Source organism: Myripristis murdjan, chromosome 12 (assembly GCF_902150065.1).
Source record: "Myripristis murdjan chromosome 12, fMyrMur1.1, whole genome shotgun sequence".
NCBI lineage: Eukaryota > Metazoa > Chordata > Actinopteri > Holocentriformes > Holocentridae > Myripristis > Myripristis murdjan.
The window spans coordinates 20,234,218-20,260,519 of record NC_043991.1 but is presented as its reverse complement, the minus strand read 5'-3'; the positions used below and the strand labels follow the sequence as shown (position 1 = coordinate 20,260,519).

General features: G+C 39.2%; 2 protein-coding genes across 2 annotated transcripts; both read right to left on the bottom strand.

The window, feature by feature from the left end:
• Positions 1-1,260: 1,260 nt before the first annotated feature.
• Positions 1,261-17,653, bottom strand: LOC115368837 (E3 ubiquitin-protein ligase MARCH3). Its single transcript, XM_030065210.1, has 5 exons — positions 17,525-17,653; positions 7,229-7,542; positions 4,266-4,470; positions 3,442-3,651; positions 1,261-3,070 (listed from the first exon to the last, which is right to left on the bottom strand). The coding sequence occupies exons 2-5, from the start codon at positions 7,483-7,485 to the stop codon at positions 2,912-2,914; spliced, it is 831 nt and encodes a 276-aa protein (XP_029921070.1). The 5' UTR covers positions 7,486-7,542; positions 17,525-17,653; the 3' UTR covers positions 1,261-2,911.
• A 251-nt stretch (positions 17,654-17,904) lies between these two features.
• c12h5orf63 (chromosome 12 C5orf63 homolog) lies at positions 17,905-22,806 on the bottom strand. Its single transcript, XM_030064622.1, has 4 exons — positions 22,674-22,806; positions 20,853-20,974; positions 19,268-19,324; positions 17,905-19,172 (listed from the first exon to the last, which is right to left on the bottom strand). The coding sequence occupies exons 2-4, from the start codon at positions 20,958-20,960 to the stop codon at positions 19,008-19,010; spliced, it is 330 nt and encodes a 109-aa protein (XP_029920482.1). The 5' UTR covers positions 20,961-20,974; positions 22,674-22,806; the 3' UTR covers positions 17,905-19,007.
• Positions 22,807-26,302: the final 3,496 nt, after the last annotated feature.

The window sequence follows — 26,302 nt, the reverse complement described above, 5'->3', positions numbered from 1 at the left end:
AATGATGCCGCCCACTGCAGAAGAGTATCAACACAAACAGGAGGGAGTGATTTGATCGCCCAGAGATGTGAGTTTTCAAGTGTTTAATTTGCCATACTTACTGTGCTGAAGCAACACAAGTAATGAGAATTTTATTAGAACAGGAACTGCAAGGTGATTAAAACATAATCCTTTACATTACCTCATTACTGGAAAAACTACAACTACAGTAATCTGAGTAACCAAATTACTCCCAAACTTTGGTCATTAATTAAAAGAAGCACTGATTTCTTGCAGCCCTGTTATGGTGTATTGAATTGCTTTCCCATTTCATCCTCTAGTTTTGTAGTTTCCATTGAGCTCAGGGAGACTACAAGGGACAGAATCAGCCATGATTAGAAATAATATACAAAAAATGATGACAGAAATGTACAAGAACATTTTAAAAGACAGCACTCATCTTTGTTTGTCTGTAAAAAAAGAAAGAAAGAAAGAAAGAAAAAGTGACCAGGGAAGCTGTTGGCATGTCAGCTGGGTTTAATTTGAATTAAGCAATAACACATGAGGGGCGTTATACTCAGTGATGAAGACTCTGGCGTGCTGCGGTCGAAGGTACGAAGCCACGGGCCGAGCCTCACATGTCAGCAAACCACTTCCACAGTTTAGTCATGGAGTTGTCAAAACACTTTGATTGAATTAAAGTTAATATAAACTAGAGGTGCAGACAGAAGACAAATCACCAAATTTTAATCAGAGACAGAAAAAAAAGATTCTTCCATGTTACCCAAAGGAACAAATTTAAGACTAAAGACAGCTACTGAACAAATAAATAGGTTTTGTTGTTACATAAGTGCTCCATGTATCACTTCATTTCAGAGGATTGTTCCGGATCGACTGGTTTTGGCCTTCATGAGCAGAAAACTGAGGAACTGCAGCAGAGTGATGCTGTCAGCTTTCCCAAAGTAAAATATGAACACATCACATGTCAGGACACAGGCTTCTACAGACGCAAAACGCATTCACTTAGAAAAAAAAAAAACAAAACAAAACAATTATGCCCTGAATTAATCAGATAAATGAATCAGAATTGTGAGAAAAGGATTCATGGAAAAAAAAGGAATAAGATGGAACAACAACAACAACAAAAAAATCTGCCTTGCTTATTTTTAATTAATGATAAACATCTCTGATACAATAATTTTGTCAATTCAAACTGCAGATTTAATAATAATAATAATAATAATAATAAAAATAAAACATTAATTCAGAAAAAGGGCAGCATGTTTAGTTGTGTTTTTTTTTTTTTTTTTTTTTTAAGTGAATGCATTAAGGCTTCCGTAGGCTTCCAGAGCTTTTTACATGGTGTAAATGACAGGAGCGTGAAAACATTAAATTTGTTGAATTTTTTTGAGCATCGTCTGTGGTCCCCATGAATCATTTAGCCTGGAAAACCTTGTCTGAAACACAAGCAAATAAAGTTACATAAATGACAAACACTGTGAAACATCTCACCGGTAATAAACATTGTATATTACAGTTTTTGCACACACACATACATACACAGACACACACAAAACCAAGATTGAAGCCAAATTGTCTCAAATAATCAAAAAAACAAAAATCCTTTGGTTGATATGTGTCCCTATCAATCAGCGTTAGTGCCATAGCTGTCCGTGGAGTTAGTTAACATACTTTATTCAAATTCACTGCGATTACATTAAATCAGTGCTGTTAGTGTACATTAACATTTACCAGGACAGCACCTTAAGGCTGTGCTTGACCTAATCTGAGGCACAAAAAAAACACCCACGCAGAGTCCAGTCCAGTATCAGTTGTGATGTGAAATCGAGTGAGCCACTTCATATCAAACGGTCGTGTTGCGTCGCTGCGGCCCGCGTCTCGCCTTCATCACTCATCACTTGTTCTTGTTCAACGCAGGCGACTACAGCGCAGCAGTCGCTCTTAAACGACCACACCAGTGATTCTGCATGTTTGGCACATTTACGACAATTTACCCACATTTTGCAAATCATCAAACGTTCTTCTAATCAGAATTACCTATGCCTATTTGACAATACTGTCTCATCAATATATCACAATATCCATCATCATTGATTTTGACATCAACCAAACAATTTGAAACTTCCATTTATTTTAATTTAGCGTAAATTTCTTCTAAAATTTCCCAAGTTAAATGTTTAACATGCATTCTTGCATGAATTGCAAAATTGCCATACAAATGTAATCAATATTATCTATGATTATCTATGCACATTTGTTTGATGTTGAAGAAAATGATGGATGTAGCTACAAATATCGTAATACTCCATATTATCAGATATCGGGCCAAGCCTTAACAGTGCTGCTGCTTTAATGTGGATGACTTTTCTACGGGATGAAATCTCTGAAAGTTCATTTTCATATTAAAGTGGAATTAATGGAAACCAGTGGCTGGAGAAAAGGGAGGAAAAATACGACTGGTTGCTTTGGGAGAAGATGATCAGAGAGGTGAAGTACATACATTTTGTTGATAAAAATCAAAATCACTGGTGTGCTCCTTTAAGTTATACTAGAGGCAGTTGGTTTAATGGTGTGTGAACATGTAATAGGGACTTCAAATGAAGAACCTAATGCACGTCTCTCACTATGGCAGTCACGGGTTACAATCACAGTGACGAGAGTTTAGCCTGGTTTGGTCCACCAAAACACTGCAGTCCATCCAGGACGAGGATCCAAGACCTTCTCCGCTTGGCAGTATCTTTCAGTCTGGAGGATGAGGGACCTCCATTATTCACAATGAACTTTGAGGAGGATGAGTCTTTAGGCGCGACAAAGACCCAAAGTATCTGCGTCCATCTGTGATATCAAATCTGGCAAAGCATCTCAGAGCCAACGCTTTAAAGTGCAATGCAGAGAGTTTCTGGCTGGCTGGTCAGACTATCGTTTCTTTGGATGGCCGCTTTTCTCGCTGCGGGCCTTGTAAAGGGGGCGGTGCCGACGGCTCACAATGCAACTTGGGAAGGAGGAGAACAACTCTCTGATTGGTCTGTCGCCACTCGTTGTACAGACGGCAGTGATACCTGAGAGACACCTGGAACAGAGGCAAGAGAGGACGGACATGAGAATAAGAAGTCAGGTCTAACCATCAGACCAGATCAGCTGACAGCTCCCACATGGCTCCTGTTGATACATTTTGGTTTGTTTGAACCAAATGAACAACACAACAAAGTATCAATTATTCCACTGATGTGAACCACAGCAAACTGGAAACGTGACAACACCCCCAACACTGTTCATTAGTGACTCATTCTTTGTTTTTAGTTTGAGATCAACAGTAATCGCTTAGAAACAAAATATATCCATTATAATTTCAGGTGACTGTGTCCAAATCGCCCCCTCCTCAGTCTTTCTCTCTCATACACACACACACACACACACACACACACTTCCCGGCCTACTAACCAGGGTCCAGAAGAGGTAAATGGTGAAGAGGGCGACAGTGAGTGCGATGAGCCCTACAGCCTCCAGGCGACTGGAGAAATGGAGGTGATCCACGGCACCACGAAGGCAAAGCCAACCAGAGATGGTGGCCAGGGGGGTGATGAGCAGGAAACAAACCATGTCTCCAAACAGGGTGCGCTTCTCCTGACGAAGACCCGGGTTCTGCATCCACTACATGAACGAGGAACATTAAGCAAAATCATCAACACGTGCCGTTTAACTTAAGTTACACATCCTCATCATGCTGTAATTCACATTGATATCCGTGTCATATTCCTTGAGGTGAGGTCAGTTTTAACAAATGAGATTAAAGCTTCAGGAACAGCCAGGAGGACCGGATTTTTTCCTCAATGGATTTAGTTTGTCTCAGAGCCTCTGTGTGTATAATATATGATTTGTCAAAAATGTGAAGGAGAAAAAGTTAAACACTGTATACTGGCTTGCCACTTTATTACACTGCAAAATAGTGCATTGCTACACCTCTACTGCTGGTCTCGTGTTTAAGCAATCTTGCTCTAACACAAAACAATATGCTCACACTGATGTAAGCCACTATGACGCAGCTATGGCAACACTTCAACACAGAAGTCAAAATTGGTTTGTAATTCAATGAAGCTCATTCTGTCTATGCTTCTATGCTATGAAAAAAACCTACTTAGTCCTGCTCTTACAGGACAACAGACTTGGATTTTTGAACAAAAACACAATAAGGCCCAAATACACACAGAAGCACTCCTATACTCCTCTATAAATGTGTCCAAATTCCCATGCAGGTTGTGCCGTACCTCCAGCAGCGGCCTGGACTTCCTCTGGACGTTGAACTGGTAGTGGCAGAGCTCGCAGAAGCTGGTTCCTGAGGCGGAGAGCCAGTGCTCCAGGCAGCTCCGGTGGATGGTGGCCAGGGTCCCGGCACATTCACAGGGAGACAGAAGCTCCTCCTGGGCCCCGCTGTCATGGCAGATGCGACACATGGGTCGCTCTGTGAGGGCGCTGGAGGAGGGAGGATGACATATTTATTAACTTATTTATCCCAGATTGTCTGGTGCTTGATGTCTTTCAAAAACACAGGGAAAAAGAAGAACAACAAATAAGAACAGTAGGTCTGTGTAACTTATCAGGTCATTACTCTCATCATAAATGAACATTTCGAAAATAAGAAAATTTGATACAACAATATAAGGTTTTACCCCTCAACTGAATAGGACTGTTTGGATTGTGTGTCCTTTTCATAATTTTCATTCATTACATTTATCTAGATGAAGTCAAGTATGATTTGCTTTGAAGTGTAATGAGGTCAAATAAAATTCCCTAAAACACAAAAGCCAAATGTCTCCAGGGAAACCTTGCACAACAATTATGAGGAAATCACTGAGATTAAATTGAACATCAAGTACATAATCTACCTACATAAACACATACATTAACATGATATTTTGCTTTCCATGATAAACTGACCTATATATGATCTGGATTGGCATATTATTTGCATCAAGGATTTCTTTTGCCCTTTTCAATTCAGCACGGTGTGAGTGTCTAATCTATGATTTACCCATTTTTTTTCCAACCAGGAAGATTACAGATGCATGTTTATCGCCGTATTGCACCAGGAAAATAAGCTACTGTCGGAGGAATGTCCTCCCCCTCCCCCATCTCAGAATCTCCAAAACATAAACAAAATAGCAACATCAGAGCGATCATCAAAAACAAAAACAAAGCAGCCCGTGGCAGAGAGCATTGCTGAACAACACTGGAGATACAAAAACAGAGTAAATCTCTTAATCTCTGTCTGGAACACATGCCTCCTCTCAGCAAACAGATGAACATTTCATGAAAACAAATAGTGAAATGGTTTGGGTATTATGTCAACATATTAATGGCATATGTTTCTCAGCAGCCTTTCATGAAATAAACAGATCACACATATGGGGATAGGGTGATACATCCACCAGAAAAAAAGCATCTTTGTCAGCGTTAACACCAACGTACTAAATAATACCGCTTACAGCCATGAAACAGTAGAAATACTTCTTCTCCACCCAGGGCCATTTTAGTGTGCAATTTCCACTTATTGATTTTCTATCGATTGCGAGTATCATCCATTTCCAGTTCAGGCACCAATAGAAGAGGAAGAGCAATTGGTCATCTGAAAATCAATGCAGAAGGGCAGGACTGTTGCACAGCTGTATCTCCCCTGTAATTTTTGCAGCTTTAATTGTTTTGCTTTATGTAGATTTCTATTTCCACAACAGCGGTGTGTCAGGGCTCTAAATTGTAAACTTGTGAATGCTTTCCACGGCTGTTTTCATATAAATAAATGTCAGTTTGGCTACTTTCTATCACTGATTGCTCTATGATGAATTTTGATCTCTAAAATTGGCACCAGCTGCTCTGGAGTGAATAAGACAGGATTCAGGTTTAGCTTCAGTGTTTCCAGAGGACACATGGCCAGGGGTCCACAAAGTAATTAAAACATTTGTGCTACCTCATTAAAAAAAGTTCATATTGACACGTGGGGACCAGTGGCAACATGTCATGCAATAAAACCAGCGTAACACTCGTTAACACGGTCGAAAGGGCATCCTTGGAAAAACCTCTCTCGTCCAAGGGATCCCTAGCCTAAAGAAGTTTGAGAACTACTGTCCCTTGGGGTGGTAAGCATGATCAGAAACAGCCACCATGGCCGGACAGACGAAGACAAGAAAGTCCACGTCACAGTGCTGGTGATGTTTGGGAAGTGCAGTGCAGAAACACAACAGCAAGGAGCGCTTTGCAACAAAAATGGGGACTAGAATAAATAAAAGAAAGCAAACAAACTTTTTTTCATTTTCACATTTTGTTGAACTACGTGGCTAAATAACATAATCCTTTCCTGTATGTCCATATGTGGGATATTTCACATTTGTTTTGTGCCTGTACAAATGTAGCTTTGGCAGCTGTCTAATCCACAGCCTCCACTTGGCTCCACGGGCATGTGGGTGTGGAGATAGCTGGGATATGAGATTGGTGTGTGTGTGTGGGTGTGTGTGTGTGTGAGAGTGTGAGTGTGAAACACAGGGACACCTACCACTAAATGTGTAGAGTAACATGAAATCATTTGTAATTATTGGCATAAAATGTGTTATTATTCAAACCTAGGTTCGGTGATGAGGTGGCAGCTCGACAACAATCAGTCATTCAGGAAAAAAAATAATGCAGAATGTTTTAATTGTCCAATCAAAACCAAGTATTCAACATAGCCATATAATTATATTTTTGGTTTTAGCTGTTTTGCTTTGGTGCCATTTGTGCACTGGACGGGAGTGTACCTGGCTAAATGGAGGTACACACACACACACACACACACACACACACGCCAGTTCAGGGAAAACCGAAATCACCTACAGTATTGTCAGATGACTCAACCACTACATGCATTTAAAAATGGTAGTTTAAACTGTTTTGTACTTCATCAATTTACTTGAAAACCAATTTCACAAGGACGTCTCTTAGCTCTTATGTTTTAGTGTCTTGCTGAATTTCCCTGCGGAGGTGATAATAAAGTTAATCTTGAATTGTATCGTGCACATTTGCAATCTATATTTAACTTTTAAATGACCTTGAGAGAAGGAACAAACCATTGAGGAAATGTTCAAGAAGAAATTTAACTTTCCAAAACTGAACCCCATTACCTTTAATGGACAAGCCACAGTTTCATAATGCAATAACATAATGCTGATTAGAGAGTCTGTGGACAAAAAGCAGTGCCTACCATTGTTTGGAGAACGCCTCCACTACCGGCGACAGCAGCTGACCGTCCAGCTTGGTCGACACCTGCATGTAATACTGGGGCTGGCCAGTAGACGGCGCGCTGCAGTCCGCCATGGTTTTGCCCGGCAGAGGGGGCTCAGCAGCGAAGTCCAACACACTCAGCGGTTCAGAGTCCTGGCCGGTCCGACATCCCACGTGAGAAGAGAGAGGCTGATTTGGCGAAACCTCCGGCAGCGAAGTCGAGCGGCTCGCCATCATGGTGGCAGAGAGTTGAAGACTGGAGCCAAACTGAGGACGTTACTGGGCATCTCCCATCTGCAGGGACAAGACAGGGTTAGGGCTATTAGTATTATTATTAGTAGTATTATTATTATCGTGATTTTATTTGATGAGAGGCAGGGTCAGGCAAACAGGATATGTCATAAAACTCCCACTGGATTCATCAGTCTGGGTCCCAGCGTATGGAGAGCTAGCCAAGCCAAACACAAGTGACAAAAAGCTTAACAACTGGTGATAAGAAGAAAAACTGCGAAAACAAATCCAGGAATAGTGAATCAGGGTTTCTTTGGCACAAAATGACACATGGTACTGCTGGAGAGGTATTCATCAGGCTGCAGGCTCACATTTACTTAATGCTGCTTTATGTCACCCCGTCCATCTGGGCCAATTATTTCAGCTCTATGAAAATTTATTTTAACGTAAACCACGGTCAGTGTAGCAGATTTCTTTCAGTACAACGTTGTTAGCGTGTACTTCCATAATTATGTTGTTTAGTTTTTTACCTTTACATTTTTACTTTTTTTGTAGATGAAAACTAGCCTTTTGGCTAATTCTGGCACATTTATAGAATTGTTTATTAAGGTTAATATGCATTGTTCCAGTTAAGTAAAATAAAATAAAATAAAGTTAATAGTTGTACTAAACCAGTGGTTTTAAAAGTGCCTCTCTATACACCTGTCAAACAGAAATTTACTAAATTTTTATGGTTTATGTATGTATGTGTGCATATGTGTAAATAAATATATATTTTGTCTTCTAATTAGTTTCACTGTAAAACTTTTAACATGATTTTTTTCATTTAATGTGTTTGAAGTGTTTAAGTTTTTTAACTGTTTTTTTGTGTGTGAATAAATAAATTAAAAGAAAATGCCACTCCAAAGAGATTGTAAATATGATCCAATCTATGTAGGTATTAGATTAATGGATTGACCAGTGATTATTGCTTCATATAAGGTTTTATCTATTTTTAACTTTTGATCTTATAATAACACTGACTAATAATGAAATCAACTGAGGTTATTGCATTTTCATTGAGGACATTGTTAGTCAATATTATTACTGCATCATCAATTAAATAAAGTTTTGCCATTGTGACAGTTATATGAGTTATAATGTGATATGATGTGCAGAAATTTCTTACATTTAGCAGGAAATCTGATGATAAATTATTACATTATCTGCCATTTATTTATTATGGTACCATTTGCTGTCGAGCATAAAACAAAAACAAAAGAAGACAGAAATCACCAGGCAAAGATCAGCTTGGAGCAGAGAAACAACAGAGAGCCTGCTTGATAACTGGGTTTGTCCCATTATGCTAAGGAGCAGGAAAGGGATCAGTTTCCACCTGCCACAGGATGAAGTGTCTGGTTCTGCTGTTATCAATGTCATTGCTGAGTTATATCACACAGTATACGCTGAGAAAATAAAACCTGCCACAACACAACTGAACAACCTGTCAGCTCTGAGCTACTCTCCAACAACACATCTGGTATATAGGTATTACAAAAATAAATTGCTATTATACTGACAGATACTACAATGGTGATATGATTACAGTTTGAGTGAGGATGCTCATTTTTGACACAACAGTTTTCATTTTCACTGAAAATGCTCTTACAGTAATGATGAGACTTTTGGGGTCTGTTTTCTTATGTCTGGTAGGCCTATCTCTGAAACACCATTGTGGTTTTTATAGCATTTTGATTAATTGTTCAGCACTATCAGTTAGCTATGTGCTTGACATCTTCTTTATGTCTTATTTACGTCATTCATTCTCACTATGCTGGTTCCCATTCACAGAAAGTGCTGTGATGGCACCGTACAAGGTTTTCAGATGTTATTCACAACACAGAATAAACAGTGTATGTCTGGGTATTTATAGAATTACAAATATTGAACGCCTAAGAGTGTCATATTGAACAGAGTTCCGGCTTGTTTGTGATCTCCTCTTCAACCACAAGTGCCCATAGATCCTACAAGGAGGTTGCCAGGCTGTGCATTAGTCAACTGGTCATTTGACATGAGCGCATTTCCTGCTCAGTTTCCTTAGGGTACAAATGTTTTCATAAGGACGTTTTTGAGCACAACACTGGGAAAACTCCTCTGGCACACAAAGGCACATCTGTTTAAAGTATGTTCTTGTATGGGATTTATGTAATGTGTTCTCTCCTGTCAAAGGCGTACTGTACAGTAAATGTGAAAAAATAATCATCATCAATAGGCTAAACTCAGTAACATCTCTTAAAGACCCAGTATTGTCCAATAGTAGTGACATACTCAAATATATATTCCTTCATTCAGTGCTGGTAGTTTTATGGCTAGCAATTTTACAAAATATCTGATTGATTTTATGATAATAAAGTTACCTAAAACATACATTTAACTGCATAATTTATAACAACTATTTTTGTGATAATTTTCTGGTAATTTTTTTTTTTTTTTGGCTAATTGTCTGGTAATATTCTGGTGTTTTTCTGGTTGACTAATTTTGTTCTTTTTGCCTGTTTTTTTCTTTTTATTATCTGACCATTTTCTTGTAATTTTATTGGGCTAATTCCCAGGTCATGTTCTTGCACTTTAAAAAAAAAAGAAAAGAAAAAAAAAAGAACTAATTTCATGCTCATTTTCAGGTAATTTCTTGCTAAATTTGCTCATCACCTTTTTCCCATGTTCAAAAGGTTAATTGAGCTCTCAATAATCTGTTGGTTAATGGCTGGTTAATGCAACCGATGGCTGTGGATTGAGTACATAATTATCCCTGTTTTGTGGTCACTCTTTGGATCCACTTGTGTTTGCACATCTCCTTGATGTGGACTGAAGAAACACTGCATTTATACTTTGTTGTTAATGACGCCAAATGTGTCTGTGTGCCTCAGTTCATCTTAAGAACATTTACACCGTATGCATTTCTGCACTTTCTGAACACAGTCCAATCACCCACAATGTTAATGGTGGGAAGGAGGTCTAAGACAAGAGGGAGCTAGAAGAACGTTAATAAAGGCAGGGCTTCTTGTTTATTTTATCTGTTTGGTCATTTTATCCGACCTCATGCTGACATCCTTCAATACAAGGTCAGCTATGTAGTACAGCATTAGGATTAAATGTGATAATAATAAAATACCTTGGTTTACAGTTAAGCATAAACAACATTCTCACTGAGTCTTCATACTTTCTGATGGGGCTGAAGTGGGAATTGGCTGGTAAGTGCATGCAAAACAGGGTTAAGCTGTGACACAGTCTAAGCACTGTTCTGCACAGATAAGACTAAAAGCTCCTACTGATAAATGAGGTGGAGATTCCTGAGAAAACCCCCCGTTTGTCAGTGGTCACACCTGCTTAAAATAGCATATTATGGAACAGCAATGAGTTAAAGTGTTATGCAATGCTTCACTGTCTGGCGGTGGTGTGATATCAAAGACACTACTGGCAGCTTTTTTAGTAATATTACAAATTCAAAACCCAGGGTGTACACTAAATTCAGGAGATTCATAATAATGCTGGGCGACTGAACAAATACATCAGAGACTGTTGATCCCCCTGCTGATTTACAATAATTTATTCTTTGTTCATTTAAAATGTAGCCTAGTATAAAACATCCAGGGTATTCCTGCAGGCCAGAACAATTAGCTGCTTGAACAAAAAAAAAAAAACCTAAAATAATTCCCAGACCTAAGTCAGGCTGGTGTGAAGAAAGTTTGAAGTCTTCGAAAGTTCATTTTCATACCGTAGTGGAATGAATAGAAACAAATAGCTGGACAAATGGGAGGAAAAATGATATTGCAATTCTAAAATACCACTGCTTGCTTTGGGGGGAAAAAAAACATTTAAACTTAAAAATAATAATAAAAAAAAAAACTTTAAAAATCAATGCCTGAAAATGGACTCCATGGAGTTAACTTGCCATGAGCATGCCCTTGAACTACTTAGGACAATATTTTAATGGTTTGAAAGCAGGATCTGAGATGTTGCATGTGAACCAGGTGTTTGAAGAAGAGCATTAAAGGAGTCAGAGTCTCTTTGAAATCTTATCAGAAATGTAATGAAAACTTATTACTGTACCTTGTCTTACACAGTGACAGGAAAAACGTTTTCATATCAGCATATATATCTGATATCTTCGTATCGTAACAGGCTTGCCACAGTGTGGACGGCAAATCTTTATTCCATAAAGGGTTTATTATGACTGGGAAGTTGTTGTGTTTATATTTGTAACAAGACTCCGGGAAGGAAGTAAACAGCATTTTCCCAGTCAGTGACCTCCACCGCCAAAGGACAAGCTGCTGCAGGAGCCTTTGCTCACAGCTGCACCAGAACAGTTGTCATCTCTTCAATGCTAAACGGGCATTTGAATGTGATCAGCATTTTTCAGGATGAGGTGTGGCCCACACTGGATACTAGAGCTTGACTACTATGGGGTTCTGGAGTCCTGCAGTCAACACTTTTTCATGTCCAAGAATTCCTAGTATTCAGTGGTCAACCTAGATTTTTATTCTCATCAGGATGGAAAAGCCTCATAAAGTGCAGAGACCATCGTGAGACACTGAAACTGGCCAGTGAAACCCAGACTAATGAGAGTTAGCAGGTCTTTGATGTGGGGCCACCCACCACAGCTGTTCAGTGGTACATTACTGTTTTGAAATGAAGAGCTAAGCTACAAAACCATTACTGAACAATTAAATGTAAAAAAAAAAAAAAAAAAAAAAAAAAAAAAAAACAGATGTCACTGCAGGTTTATGCTCCATGTTATCAGAGGTGGTTGACACTGACAGACTGACAGCTGATATTTAAGAACAATCTCTGGCCCAAATGTCAGCAAACACGAGATAAAGCTAAAACCTTATTGGATACTGGCTAGAACACAAACAAAAGCAAATAAGTGGGTGTGAAGAGCTGTTTCTCTGATGAGTGTGTCAGTTCATCATTTCATCAGGTTTAACTTCATCACTGTTTGTCTGTTGGTGACTCATGACATAAAAAAAGGACCATACCGGTGATTCTGAATGTTTGGCTCACTCACTACAGTTTACCAACATTGCAACAAACCACTGTGCAAATCATTTGGGGGTTCTAAAGATTTCACAACATATAATCAAAATCCCTCCATTTTCAAATTTGAAACACAACAGTGCTGCTGCTTTTAGGAAAACTAATGTGGACGACTTCATTACAGTGATGAAATACCGGTATGAACAAAGTTTGAAGTCTCTTAAAGTTCATTTTCACATCATAGTGCAATTAGTGTTATAAAAAACGACTGCTTGCTTTGGGAAAAGACTAGCAGAAACATGAAGTGTGTACATTTTGTAGATATGAGGCTAAACTTGCAGAACCTCTTCAAAAGGCTTCACTAGTTCTGCGTCAAGTATCTCACTATATTTAGTTGTATTGGTGCTGTAAAACAATTGTAAGGCCAACTATCCTAAGGCATGGGAAATGACTCTATTCCTTAAAAGTCTGCCTGCATGCTAAATTCATCCTATGTTTTGTCTTTGGGATGATGATCCTTTTAAGATAATAGGGAGAAAGGAAAAGCTCCACCGTATCAGATCCATTAGTCAAGTGCTGTGACACTTTATTGGACAACCTTACGCTCTAGGGACAAACATGAAGACATGGTCGCCGTGACATTGGATTTGTCAGGACGTTTGCCTGGCCCTGAGTTTTTACTCTCTCCTCGGATAAACTGAATGAACTGGAGCATTCTGGCACACATTGTGGCACCACAGACTGAGAAATGATGGCTTGATTCAACTTGAAAGCTGCCTGCTAGATCATTTCACTCTAAATTGGATTTTCAGCTTCATAAGAGGGACACTCGGATAATGTGTCACCATTATTTATCCCAAATCTGTGATGTATTCAATGCACTCCAGAACTCATTTTGTGAGGAGGTGTTTTAATAAGCTTTCCCTCCATTTGTCTACTTCAGCTGGTGTTATTCTACATTTTCAAGAATGCCTTTCTGCTATCAAACTCAACTGAAGCTGTATTGGAAATATCTAGGACGTCTAGCCAGCTATCTCCATGAAAATACAAACACACCGACAAACAACACTCTGAGCGAGATATGCAATGCAAGACATATCACCAACACCTGGTTTAAACAAACAGTGATAAAGTGGGTTACAGGGGATTTTGTAACCCACATGATGTTGTATTACCTCTCGTACCATCATAAACCCCTGAGGATGAAAAGCAATAAACAACTACAGCCACTGTGCAGAGTATGATTCATTGCATTCATCTATATTAACTATGCTTTGCTTCAAAACATACTATACATCATCTCTCTTTTTAACAGCGTACCACCGCATTTTGCCAACAAGCCATACCACTTGCTTTATCTTGATGTGTCCTCCTGCATTCCCCGAGCACTGACAGTTGTGGGAAAGCCGACCAGTTGGGATTAAAAATAACTTCTCCCCACCCGGACGATCAGAGCTTTTCCACAACCTTGCAGACCACAGACACAAACCACCAGCCAGTCCCAACTTCACGCATGAGGAAGCTCCTTCCCTACAAAGTCTCTAAAAGGAGTTAGTGCAATTTGTTTAAACGCAGGTTAAAGGTCGCTCTGTAAAAAAAAAGTGGGTCAGTCTTTGCTGGGAACTTGGCTTCTGAGACTGCACTGCCAAGCTGCCATTATGAAATACCATGTCTTATGGACAAACATTACGCAGATCTGTAACAGGAAGTGCTGTAAAGTGGGGCTGATGTCCGAAACCCAGTATCAGAAGAGAAGAAGGGTTTTATAATCAGTCAGCAATTTTTTTTCTAAATACTCTGATGGACAAGAATGAAATGAAATGCAAACATTATCAAGGTGCCTCTCATTTATAAACACAGTGGACTGGGCTTACACTACACTGCTGTTAATTATTTTACACCAACCATCTTATATTTCATTCCATTCCATTTCTAAATGCAAGATAAACAGCAATCGGACTATTTCCAAATGTATCCAGTTCCACAAACAAAGCAATTTATCACATAAAGGTAATAAGCCATAACAGATTATGATTAATTTATTTAATACATTTTTTTTTGGTTCCACAAACAAAAATAGTTCTGTCAGAATTCAATTGATTTGATAGCTAACTTCCAGCTAGCTTGCCTAGAGGTTTCCACGGCATCCAGTCATTTAACTTTATTGCCCCAAAAGTTTCCTGCAACATCTCCTAACCCTCATCATAACCTCAGCCCGCTGCAGTACAGTCAACAGCTGGGGCACGAAACACACAAAGAGGCAGTATCCAGGCTTCTTTCCTCCCCTCGTCCACCATTCATGATTTAACTCTATTACTATTTTTAGAGGCGTTTCCATCTCCGCACCATCGTGATGCAAATTTAGTCATAATAAAGATCCTGAATGTTAACACAACTAACGGTTATTACTGGACACCTGTAAAGCCACGTGATACCTGATAGTAAAATGTCACAGTGGAATGCCTCTTGTCCAATCAAACCAATCCACCACAACTAATTTAAAGAAGCCATCCTAGATTCTGGACACTTCTTAAATTCCATTTCTAACTAAGCAAACAGCAGAAAATTTAGAGAGAACAGTGTTCCTCCTGTATTCATCACACCTGCACCAGGAAACCTATAACACATGAACAGGATCATCTCTTTACCAACTTTTCAAACAATACACAATGTGGCTTCATAACAAAGTCGTCATCATTCATAAACCACACACCTGATGATTTGCTGTGTAAAGCAAACATTTCCCTGGGGACTATTTTCTGGTGGAGGGACCGTTTCACTCCGCCCAATTTCACGTCATCAAAACACAACAGTGCTGCTGCTTTGAGGAAAACTAATGTGGACAACTTTATTATCGTGATGGAATACTGGAGTGAAAAAAGTTTGTAGTCTCTGAAAGTTCATTTTCATATCGTAGTGGAATGAATGGGAACCAGTGGCTGGATAAAAAGGAGGAAAAATGATATGGGAGCTCTGAAATACGACTGCTTGCTTTGGGGAAAGGTTTATACATTTTGTAGATATTACACCAAACATGCAAAATCATCAGGATGGTCCTTTAAGTGGCGTAAAAAGGTACATCACGACAATAACACTGAAGGATGATCATTTTAAACAAACACATATCTGGCTTCATACTCAGCACTCTGTCAGATACATCCAGGTCAAGCCCAACTTCACAGCCTCATCAATAAATTCCTGCTCATCCCCATTAAATGCATCAGTAATACAAGCTCCATCAGATTCAAACTAGACACCAGCACAAACATTTCCAAGTGACCTTCAGCTGATTGCCCTCTAAAGGACTTCCACTCCACGTTTTAATGATGACTGCCCTGCAGGACTGGCATAACGCCCACAGCACAGACGCGTAATTTGCTTCCTGGTAGCGACAGCATTGATGAATCAATATGGGTCAAGACAGGACCATTTGTCGTCCACTGAACCGTGCCGAATTATCCTGTACAATAAAATATTTGTCTCCGCACAAATTCCCAGCACGTCAGATCCTTATTATGCTCAGCCTGACGCTCAGGTTGTCCTGTGCTTTACAGGATGAGATCTCTCCGGTCAGTTCTGAGGTGCAGCCGACATGAGATCAAGATGCCATTAGTGTTGATTTAAACGCCTTTTTAAATGTTTTAAACGTGTTAGTGCTGCATGTTGTCTGTGAGCCACTTTTATTGCCTTCTGCAGGGATAAATAAAGTTGCTTTGAATTGGTATATTGTTTTGTATGATGCACAGCCGGCGCATGTAGACCATCACAACTTTCCCTTAACTTTGCTACCTATAAAAAAATGTATTTTAAAATATTTTATTAAAGTGAGTTTAAATTACTTAAGTTGAAATAAATGCACAGAAAATAAATTCATATAGTATGTGACGTTTGTATTGTTTCATATCTATTTTAATGTTTTTAAACTTTATTTTACATACTGTATTTATCATGTATTGAGTTTTCAGCTACTGTCTTTTTTTATTTGACCTCCCTTTTTTTCGTCTAGCTCCTTTCTTTTTGCACATTAACATTAAGCTTTGAACCATATCTTTGGTATTATTAGTATTCATATTAGCATGATCACATTGTGTTGTAGTGAGAACATCAGCAAACACTGTACAAAAGAACAACAAAAGCTTTTTAACGCTAAAGGCTCATCATAAATACAACTTAACATACTGATGAAGGCTTTGGGACTAGTAACTGAATCGTTTTCACTAGTCAAATTTTTATTTTTTTTATTTAATTTTTACTTATTTTGGAAGTACCTTAGATCACTGTATTAGATCACGGTACTTTCCACATGACAATCCCTGCGTGATATTTTGATATTTATCTTCTTTTCCTTCAACCATATGCATGTCTAATTCACCTGTTGTTACTGTCTTTACGGCTCAAACCCCTGACATAACAGGTGCACTTTTAATTTACAGATAATAAGTGACCGATAACCAGTTGACCTGTTGTCACTCGGCTGGGCAGCAGCACATTAAAGGCACAGGACACACGACCTGCTGGACGGCTCACATTATTAAATGACTCCAGCGGGTGGATGCGACGTGCTGATAAACCATGCAGCCCACGGTGAGTTTGGCTTTCATGTCGAGAAGCAGCGAGGCCCCAGCAGGAGAAGCTATGCGACAGCTGCGACACTCGGGACCACTGAGAAATGCCCTGACTAATCAAACTAAGTTGGGAGATGTGTGTGTGTGTGCAGCCATGTCAGCTGTTTGCGCCCCGTGTCGGCGGGGAGGAAGTCTCTGCCCCCGTGTGGTGCGGCTCACCCAGGCGTCATGACAGCCTCTTCAGCGTGTTATACTCACATTTCACCCTCGTTAACCACATTACAAGCCTAAAATGTATAGTTAACAGCCATGATAATGCGAAAAGGAAGTGTGTTGGCCTGAAACGGCGCTCTGCAGTCCAGGCATGGTGCGCAAACAACACGCATGCCATGTTATGACAGCCACGACAGGCCTGAAAGAGCCGCCCCTCGCCTTGTTGTTCTCACAGCTAGACAGAAACTCACCTCTGAAGTCGATGGCTTTAGTTAATTCACAGTGACGACAGGCTGAATGGCGAAGAAAGAGGAAGAGCAATTCCCTCTGTGACTCCCGTTATCCACACTCGCTCCAAACTTCCGCTTTGAGAGCCAGTGTTGTTCAGGCGGACATATACAACGTCCTGGCTCCCGCTCAGCCAATCACGCCCCGTCAATACCATGACGTTTACAAGAGAGCCAATCGTATCAGCGCGATGGCAATTGGCGTCACCGGAGGGAGGGTCTTGGGTTGGAGGAGGGATGATGGTGACAAGTGAAATATAAACAGGACTGCAACCTCCCCACCCACTTCACATATTAAAAAATGTAATAATCTGTGTACAAACCAATAAATACAGAAACGAACAGAAAAAACAACCATTCCTTTATTTATATATGTACATATGTTAGGATCTCCATCAGTTATTACCGCAATAATAACCATTCCTCAAGGGGCTCCACACACAGAGAGAGACAAAAGTCAAACATCATATTTTGGGCAATCAACAAATATAAATTGGGAAAAAAAAAAAAAAAAAAAAAAAAAAAAGATTAAAAAAAAGTAGTTCTCTCTCCCAAGTTCTCCCAATGTCACCTCAGCAGCAAGAGTAAATATCAGATAGTGAGATAAATATATTCATCTGTACAATACTACCAGTGTTGCTGCTGTTATTAATTTGTTTTTATAACTGGTTTTACTCATAATCTGGGTTAAATAGAGAAGTAGTTTGTTCCAGTTCGACATAAAGGCTCTATATATTACAGTTTTCGTTAAAGCATTGGTTTTAGGTAAGGGTAACCTGCAGTGTCCCATGAAGGCTTGTCTGCCCTAATATCTATCATTGGTGAATGTCAGCTGTTATTATAAATATATTGGTTTTCTTAGGCAAAAATGACAATAACAATACAATGACACTAATAGTAAAAACACATCTCTTCCATTTCCGACCAAAACTTACAAACCTCCTTTTATCTACTGAATTTCTGTCTAAGGTTTTACAATGTATTATTATTTGGTGATAAATTATTAGGTATAGGTCACTGAACTATCATCTCAGATAGATGTCACAAATAATTTACGGTGTTTCTTTACTCTCCATTACAATCAGGAAAACTGTGAGTTCAGTGGACTTTGGCTAAGGTGTGCACCATATCAACAAACTGCAGCAGCCGACCCATCTGAAGCCTGTGAAATCAAATTAAACTTGCATAAAAAAAACAAACATACCTTTATTTAATAAAACATCTCTCAATGGTTGGTACAAGTGCCTTGTGGTGCACTGATTTGAATGATCTCTATAAATAAACAAAAGGAAATGTGCCCAAAAATGGCAGTAGGTTTAACCTTGGAAGGCCCCTGAACTCAAATAAAACTAAAATCACACCTTTACTTAACAATCTGTGGACAGTGACTGGATGTGCATCAATCTGAGTGACTAATCTAAATAAATACACAAAAGGAAAAGCTTCATCATCCGTCCTCTGCTTTGGCCAGCTGTTTTTCCAGCAGGAAAGTGTTGACTCGGTGCTTCATCAGGAACTGTCCGTTCAGGTGGAAGACAGGGATGTCGTATTTGTATTTGTCATACCAAACCTTGTTCTCTGGCAGGGTGATGTCTATCTGCTGGAAGATATACTGAAGAGGAGAGAGGAATCACTACACAACACACTGCTCGCCATGTACTACAATGACATGAGCTTCATTTTCAGTCCAAATTACAATATTCTCACCCTGTGTTTGTATGGCTCAAGAACTTCTTTGGCTTCATCACACAGTGGACATGGGTCCTTCATAAAACGACAAAGACACAGTCACAGGTTGTCATTACACACTGTTACATATCCAGTTCTGGAGGGAGTTGTTACTCTTCTTCAACACCAAAAACAATATAATTAAAAAGCAATTTCATCACTCAGAAAACCAGTATTCTCAAAAGTGGAAGTCTTAATAAACCTAATATCTGCAATGATGCACTATGTTGAGTTTTACCAGCAGCCATGTTATACCTGGAATGCATACACAGGTGCTATATATAACAAAAATATATGGTAAAACTGTGTTATAATGACGTGACGGTGGGCCGGTAGCTTCTGTCTCACACCGCTGATGTTGTTATTGTTTGTCCAAATCAAGGCTCCATTTCCATGAACCCTGTTGCTTCCTGTCTGCCTCTCTAGCACCACCTGCAGGCCAAACTGTCAAATTACAGTGAAAAATCTCCAACTCCATTAATTTTGTCACAACACTAATGTTGGTTTGAGGATGAAAGCTGGTCATTTTTGTGACCCCATCACTCTAGCACCACCAACAGGTCAAACTGTTAATTTTGAACACCAATATCTCTAGAAGGTTTTGCACTGCCGTGAAATTTGGTGAAAATATTCACGTTGGACAGGGGATGAACCTCGGCAATTATGGTGACCCCATGACTTTCCCTCTTGCGCCACCAGCAGGCCCAGCACTGCATCTGCATTAGAAATAACATGCTTGTTCTATTGATCTTTCACTCCTTCCACCATGTGCCATACCTGGAAATGCCAGTGACATTTTTTTTTAAAGATTTTTTTTTTTTTGCCATTTTTGCTTTAATTGATAGTGACAGTAGAGAGAGACAGGAAAGCCTTGATATGATGTCCATGATGTGATGTACTACCAGTTGAGCCACCGGGGCGCCTCAACTTCAAACTCTTTTTCTGTGGAGGAATAAGGCCTTCTTCTTGTTTTGTGCAGTAGAGCAATTCAAGAGATTTCCCATCAAATCTGATCTGGTGTCACACACTGTAAAGGCTGTGTATAATGCCTCAGAAATGCTGTGGCACAAGGGAAATTTGATCTAGTTTTCTCACGACCGGCCTCACTGTCTTTTGTATATGTGCTTTTCTGTGGAAGTGTATTGCGGCTATGACATTAAATTCTACACTATTACACTCTACACTTCTGTTGTGTCCAGTGTGACTCTGGCCTTAAACATGCACCTCCATGTTTATCAGAGGCGTCAGGTCGCAGTTTGCCCCCTCAACCACCAACAGTGCTGGGCGGCAGTGACAAGGACTGTGATGCACACAGACAGATATGACTAAATTGGAAGAAAAGGGGTAAAACTGCCAAAAAATAAGTGAATGACTGGATAAATTACTAAATAAAAAAATCCCCAGAGTATTTTTATGATGAATGGGTTGTCATAACACCTCTTATGAAACAGATGCTGTCACTGGCAAAGGAACTGCAGCGTTTCTTTGATATGAACATGAATCACCTAACAACAGCACTGACTCACACCACGGATCTGTGACTCACATGAAAAGGGAGCTTTACCTTGGTAAAAAGTGTTAAAGTTGGCAGTGACTTCTTCGAGAAGAGTCTCTGAAGAGGAAGAGCTGAATTCCTTGTGTGATGAAAGCTCCTCAGTGTCAGGGCAAACATTGTCTGTGAATTATCTAAAATGAAATAGGAGCCACAGGAGACACAGAAAGAGAGAGAGAGAGACCAAAGACACCATGACGACAGTGCATAAATATCTGTGTTTTTGATTGCATTCATTCAGTAATTTGGGCAGTGACCCCATTCTTAGGCCAAAAAGTCATTTTACTCCCCAAAATAAGGCTGCATTCATTTGGTTTTGCAGGGTGATGTTGAATCAACAATAATACAGTTACATCGAACACAGATGCTGTTTGCAGGTTGATGATCAATAATAACTCTGATCATATCTGACCCTGCATGTTTACACTTGGTTTTAACATTTGTCCCGGTGATCTGAACACAAGTGGACAGCTGAGATCCATCACTATTCACACCTGACTTAATCATATGATATATAGATCTATATAAACATGCACTCAGTGGCCACTTTATTAGGTCAACATGTACAATCTAATACAATCCAATACAACTGTTGTGCCATAAAGTTTACTTTCCTGCTGCCTATAATGCTCAGCTTTTCTTGTTGCCACAGTAACAGAGGTGTTCATTCAATTCTCTGTTTGGCATTGAGCTCATAGTTAGTGGTGCTGTTGTACTGGGCTGCATTTTATTGAGGGGTGTTTCTACTATTCTGTCCCCCTCATTGTAAATAAATAGGGGAGGACAAACAAATAGAAACACCTCTAATATAATGTATTCCAGTACAAGAGCTCTGCAAACTACAACCTCAGTAATAAACATAGAATTAAATTTACACTTTCTCCACAATGTAAACAAAAACGGGACATTACAAACTTTGTTAAAGGTAGAATTTATGACAGAGCTATTGCACTGAACTTTATTAGACTGGTGGAGCTGAGTGTTTATGAATATATATAAATAAATAAATATAATAAATATAAATATGTATTGTATATTCTATTCATTTTTTGTAAATTCTGCTTTTTGAAGCTTTTTGTGTACATATTAAGTTCATCATCATCATCATTATATTATTATTATTATTATTATTATTATTAGAAAAGTATTATTAGAACAGTATTATTATTATTATTTTAATACTATAGCTACTTTTCACTGATCACCATCACCATTAACTCTGGGACTTCACTACATTTTAAATCGCATCGATTACAGAGAGCAAATCAGTGACAGATTGTGGAACCTTTCACAATAATAATAATAATAATAAAATAATAAAAGCTCAGTCAGCTAATATGAGAAGAGGTATTTGCTTCTGCTTTATTGGCTCTACTTTTTGTCGTTTGCAAATTTCAAAATAAAAGCTGCAACATGAAAAACTGCAGATGGGGACCGTTTGGACTCAACTGGTAAAAATGTGGAATAAATGCTGAAAAACAGGGGGAAATATCAGTGAGTCCGAACCATGTAGACTCAACCAGAATCATTATGTGCTTAGTCCACATCTGCCAGTTGAGTCTACAGGGTCCTCACTTCAATCTACCCTCGGCAGTTTTGCAGAATGCACCTTTAAAAAATTTAGCTCGAATCCTTTTCTAACTGCATCAAGATCACAGCTGACACAGTTACTGGTCTGAAAACGTGACTCACTAACCTTTACACCCAGTTACATGAGCTGCTCTTTACTTTCACTTCAGTAGATTTTTACAGCAGAACTTCTCCTTGTACTGCAGTGAAACATCAGCAGAGTAACAGTACTTCTACTTGAGTTATGAGCCATGAGCGTCTCACCTGTGAGAACAGCAGCCACAGGTGAAGAGTCGGTGTGATGCGGGTCAGAGCTGAACAGACACTCTCACAGCATGGCTCACCTCCAGCTGCGATGATGAACCCGGAAGAAAAACAACGGAAGAGGAGGGGCCACAAGAGCAGACATTCTTCTTCTGGTGTGTTTGGCGTTTGGCAAACAGCTTCAGATGCATTACCGCCACCTTGTGAACTGGAGTGTGGTCAAAAGCAGACGAAGAGGAAGGAGAAGGAGGAGAAAAGGAAGAAGAAAGTAGCTGAAATAGGGATATGTCTTCAGTTTATTTAGTGATTAGTCTGGCTGCAGCATTAGACTAGTTAGAACTAGTTAAAAAGCAATCTGGGGTTATTATGATTAACGACAATGGGGCTGGAAAAGTAGGATGACTTCTTCTTCTAACAAAATTTTTATTGCATTTTGCATATATTTCACACTCGCGCTTAAATATTTTGCATATATTTAACCCTCTATGGCATGAATTTTTATTTTAGGAGGAAAATAATATTTCAGCCTAGTTTTTGGGAGCTTGGGGGTCCCTGATAATATATCAATCATAAAATGTGCCCCACCCCCACCCCCCACCAGATTTTGGTTTGTTGCCTCAGGGCAACAACATGCTATCAGGGTACTAAAACGCCAAGGTTTTCTACATTATGTAATAAGTGGAATGAGGAACAAACAAGCAATAAATACATTAGAAGAAGTTTTATTTCAACAACAGCAACAATTTCAACAAGTTTTATTTCAACAACAGCGAACATTTTCTTTTGATACATCATCTTTGTTTTCGTCTTCCTCTTCATCCACAGACTCAATGTCATCAGACAGGCCATCTGTTTTCAAAGGAAACTAGGAAGCACAAAATAGGGCAGAATAGGGCTCCGTTCCAAATTGCATACTTCTACTTTTTACTTTTAGTATGTACTGCAGCTGCCCTTACAAAGTATGTAGTGTAGTATGCAGTATGCATGCGTATGCATACTTTTGGGACACACTATATACGTCATCCCTAAACTCCGACCCTCTTGCTCACTTACGGCACCATCCAAAGCGCCACATTTACACTTGAATGCGCTGTCGTCTGTCATATTTCTTATCTTTTGTCTTTCTGCCGCTTCTGCTGTCACTGAGCCAGGTGAGTGTAATGTGCGTGTCTTGTTGTCTTCCAGATGTGGGCGTGGCTTGTACACGCAGCTCAGTCAGTGCCACGTAACTTCCGCTGCGCAAAGGATTGTGGGTCAGAATGGCCAGAGCAGCATGCTGACATGCATACTGCGAAATCTGACCGGATGTAGAAGAACATCCTGGTACTCTTGGCATACTGCATCTGACATACTATGTATTGGGACATACTAATTTTTTTTCTTGCATACTAAATAGTACGGTAGTATAGGTATTGGAACTCAGGGCTGGTCTCTGTGTAGATTCTCAGTCATCCAGCCATGAAGACGCTGAAGACCCACCTCAAATTTGATTGGTCACAGACTTGTCCTCAGACTTTTAATGTTATGTTTTTCTTTAAAAAATTTAAAGGGGTTGTGTATGGGCCAAAATAGTGGTTTGTTGCCTGAGGGCAACACCATGCCATAGAGGGTTAAATTATATTATGAAACACACAGTCATAGTTTCCACAAAGACAAGCCATATTTCACACAGATTTCACATATTTAGCAAAGAAATCAAATATAAACACACCAGATAAAAAACAAACAACAAAAACAAACTTAGAAACACTCGGCAACACACAGCATTTTCAAAATGACGATGCACCTTGACACCCAGGAAACTCCAATAAAGGTTTACTTCGATTCAAGTTGACTGTTTTAAACTAACAGTAAATGTCTTTTGACCAAGTAGACGTGCATGGTCAGGTAGCCTCACAGCAGCAGCCTCGGATATAGTCAGTCATTTTTTTTTTATTGTAATTTTTTCATTTTGGACAGTCACATACAGTACACTGTGGCCCTTCTAAACTTTTAATAAATATATCCTGGACATCAGAGGAGCAACAGTTCAATTAGACAAGGGTACTATAACTAACACACAGAGCAACAAACACAGCCACACACACACACATTCACACCAGTTTAGAGCAGTGATTTTTAGACATTAGGTCCTGTAAAGAAACAGGTGGGTTGTGGGAAACTACATGCATGCTCTCTTTTCTGGATAACAGAGTACAGAGCTTTTTTAAATGATGACATGTAGGAACAGTTTCTTAAGCACCACTGACCACGACCCTGAAGTGCTGCCTAAAATAACTGGGGTCGTTCTCTAGAAACAAACAGGACGCCACATGGAAAGTATGATCAGTTGTTTTGTATATTGACCACAGTTTTGTAGCTGATCAAGGACCTGATGGTGATGAAGCCACCGATTGTGTTCTTGGCCTGGAAAAGTTGACATCAGATTCCCAAGAAACATAACAATAAATTTGATGTTGTCCCTCCTTTCTCCCCTGCCTTTCCTGTCTCTCTTTACTGTGACTGTCAAATAAATCAGAAATGCCAGAAAATAAATAAATAAAAAGACGGTTCCTGGTTCATTCCTCAGCTCCTCCAGAGAGCATGTTGAACCCCTAACCATTCCTGATGGGCAGCCTGGCACCTGGCATCAGTTTTGGAATGTGAGGCATACATACAAAAAAAAAAAAAAAATCTATTTTGTTTTATACATATGCCATTGTTGACATTTTATATTTGTATTGGTTACAATTGTTAAAATTTGCTCCTGGATGGCTTATTTTAGAAGACCTTTAAGCTGTCTTTTATATCATTGTTGTTTTCATTTGTCATTTTTGTTAGACTGTCAGAAACTGTCAGCAGACAAAGATAATCACATTATAAAACGTGTGATGATATAATCATGAGGAAAGACAGATGTGGTTCTTCTCTTCAGTCATAGACTGATACAAATAATTTGTCTTATACTGAATTAATTTTCAAAACAAAAGGAGGCAGTCAAACATCACAGATTATCTCTCACCAGCAAGTGACACATTACACTACGTGTGAGCAACACTGACCTCTGGTGGTGATACGTGGTTATAGCAGGTTAAAATAGCGCTCTGTGGTTGTGGCTGGTAACTGGCTCATTTAGTGACAATGAAAAAACAAACAAACTGAAGAGTGTCAAATATATTGTGCTCCCCCAGGAACTGAATAAGTTCTTATTCTTTTTGTTATAATTTTATTTTTGTCCATCGGAGAAGTTGTAATCTGCAACTTTGCTGACATTCGAATAGCCATAAATATATAGCTTATATTATACACTGATGACTGATTTTTTTCATTACTGAAGCTGATTCATTTATATAGGCAGTGTGAGATTAGCTCCAATTAATGCATCAACCTCTGCACTTTCCATGAAGAACATACAGGTCTGCATACAGAGAAACAGAAGCATGAACTTATTGAAAATGCTATATGTATAATTTTAACTGCAATAAATGATCATATATCTACTTTGATGGAACCCTGTCTTGTGGCTTGACTTGATTCAATCTGTTGAATCTGCAGTGTATGACAGTAATAACCTATCTGGTGTTTTTGCGCTTTAATGGAATCAGGTAATCTATGTTGAAGATATCAAGAAATGATCAATTATATTCGAA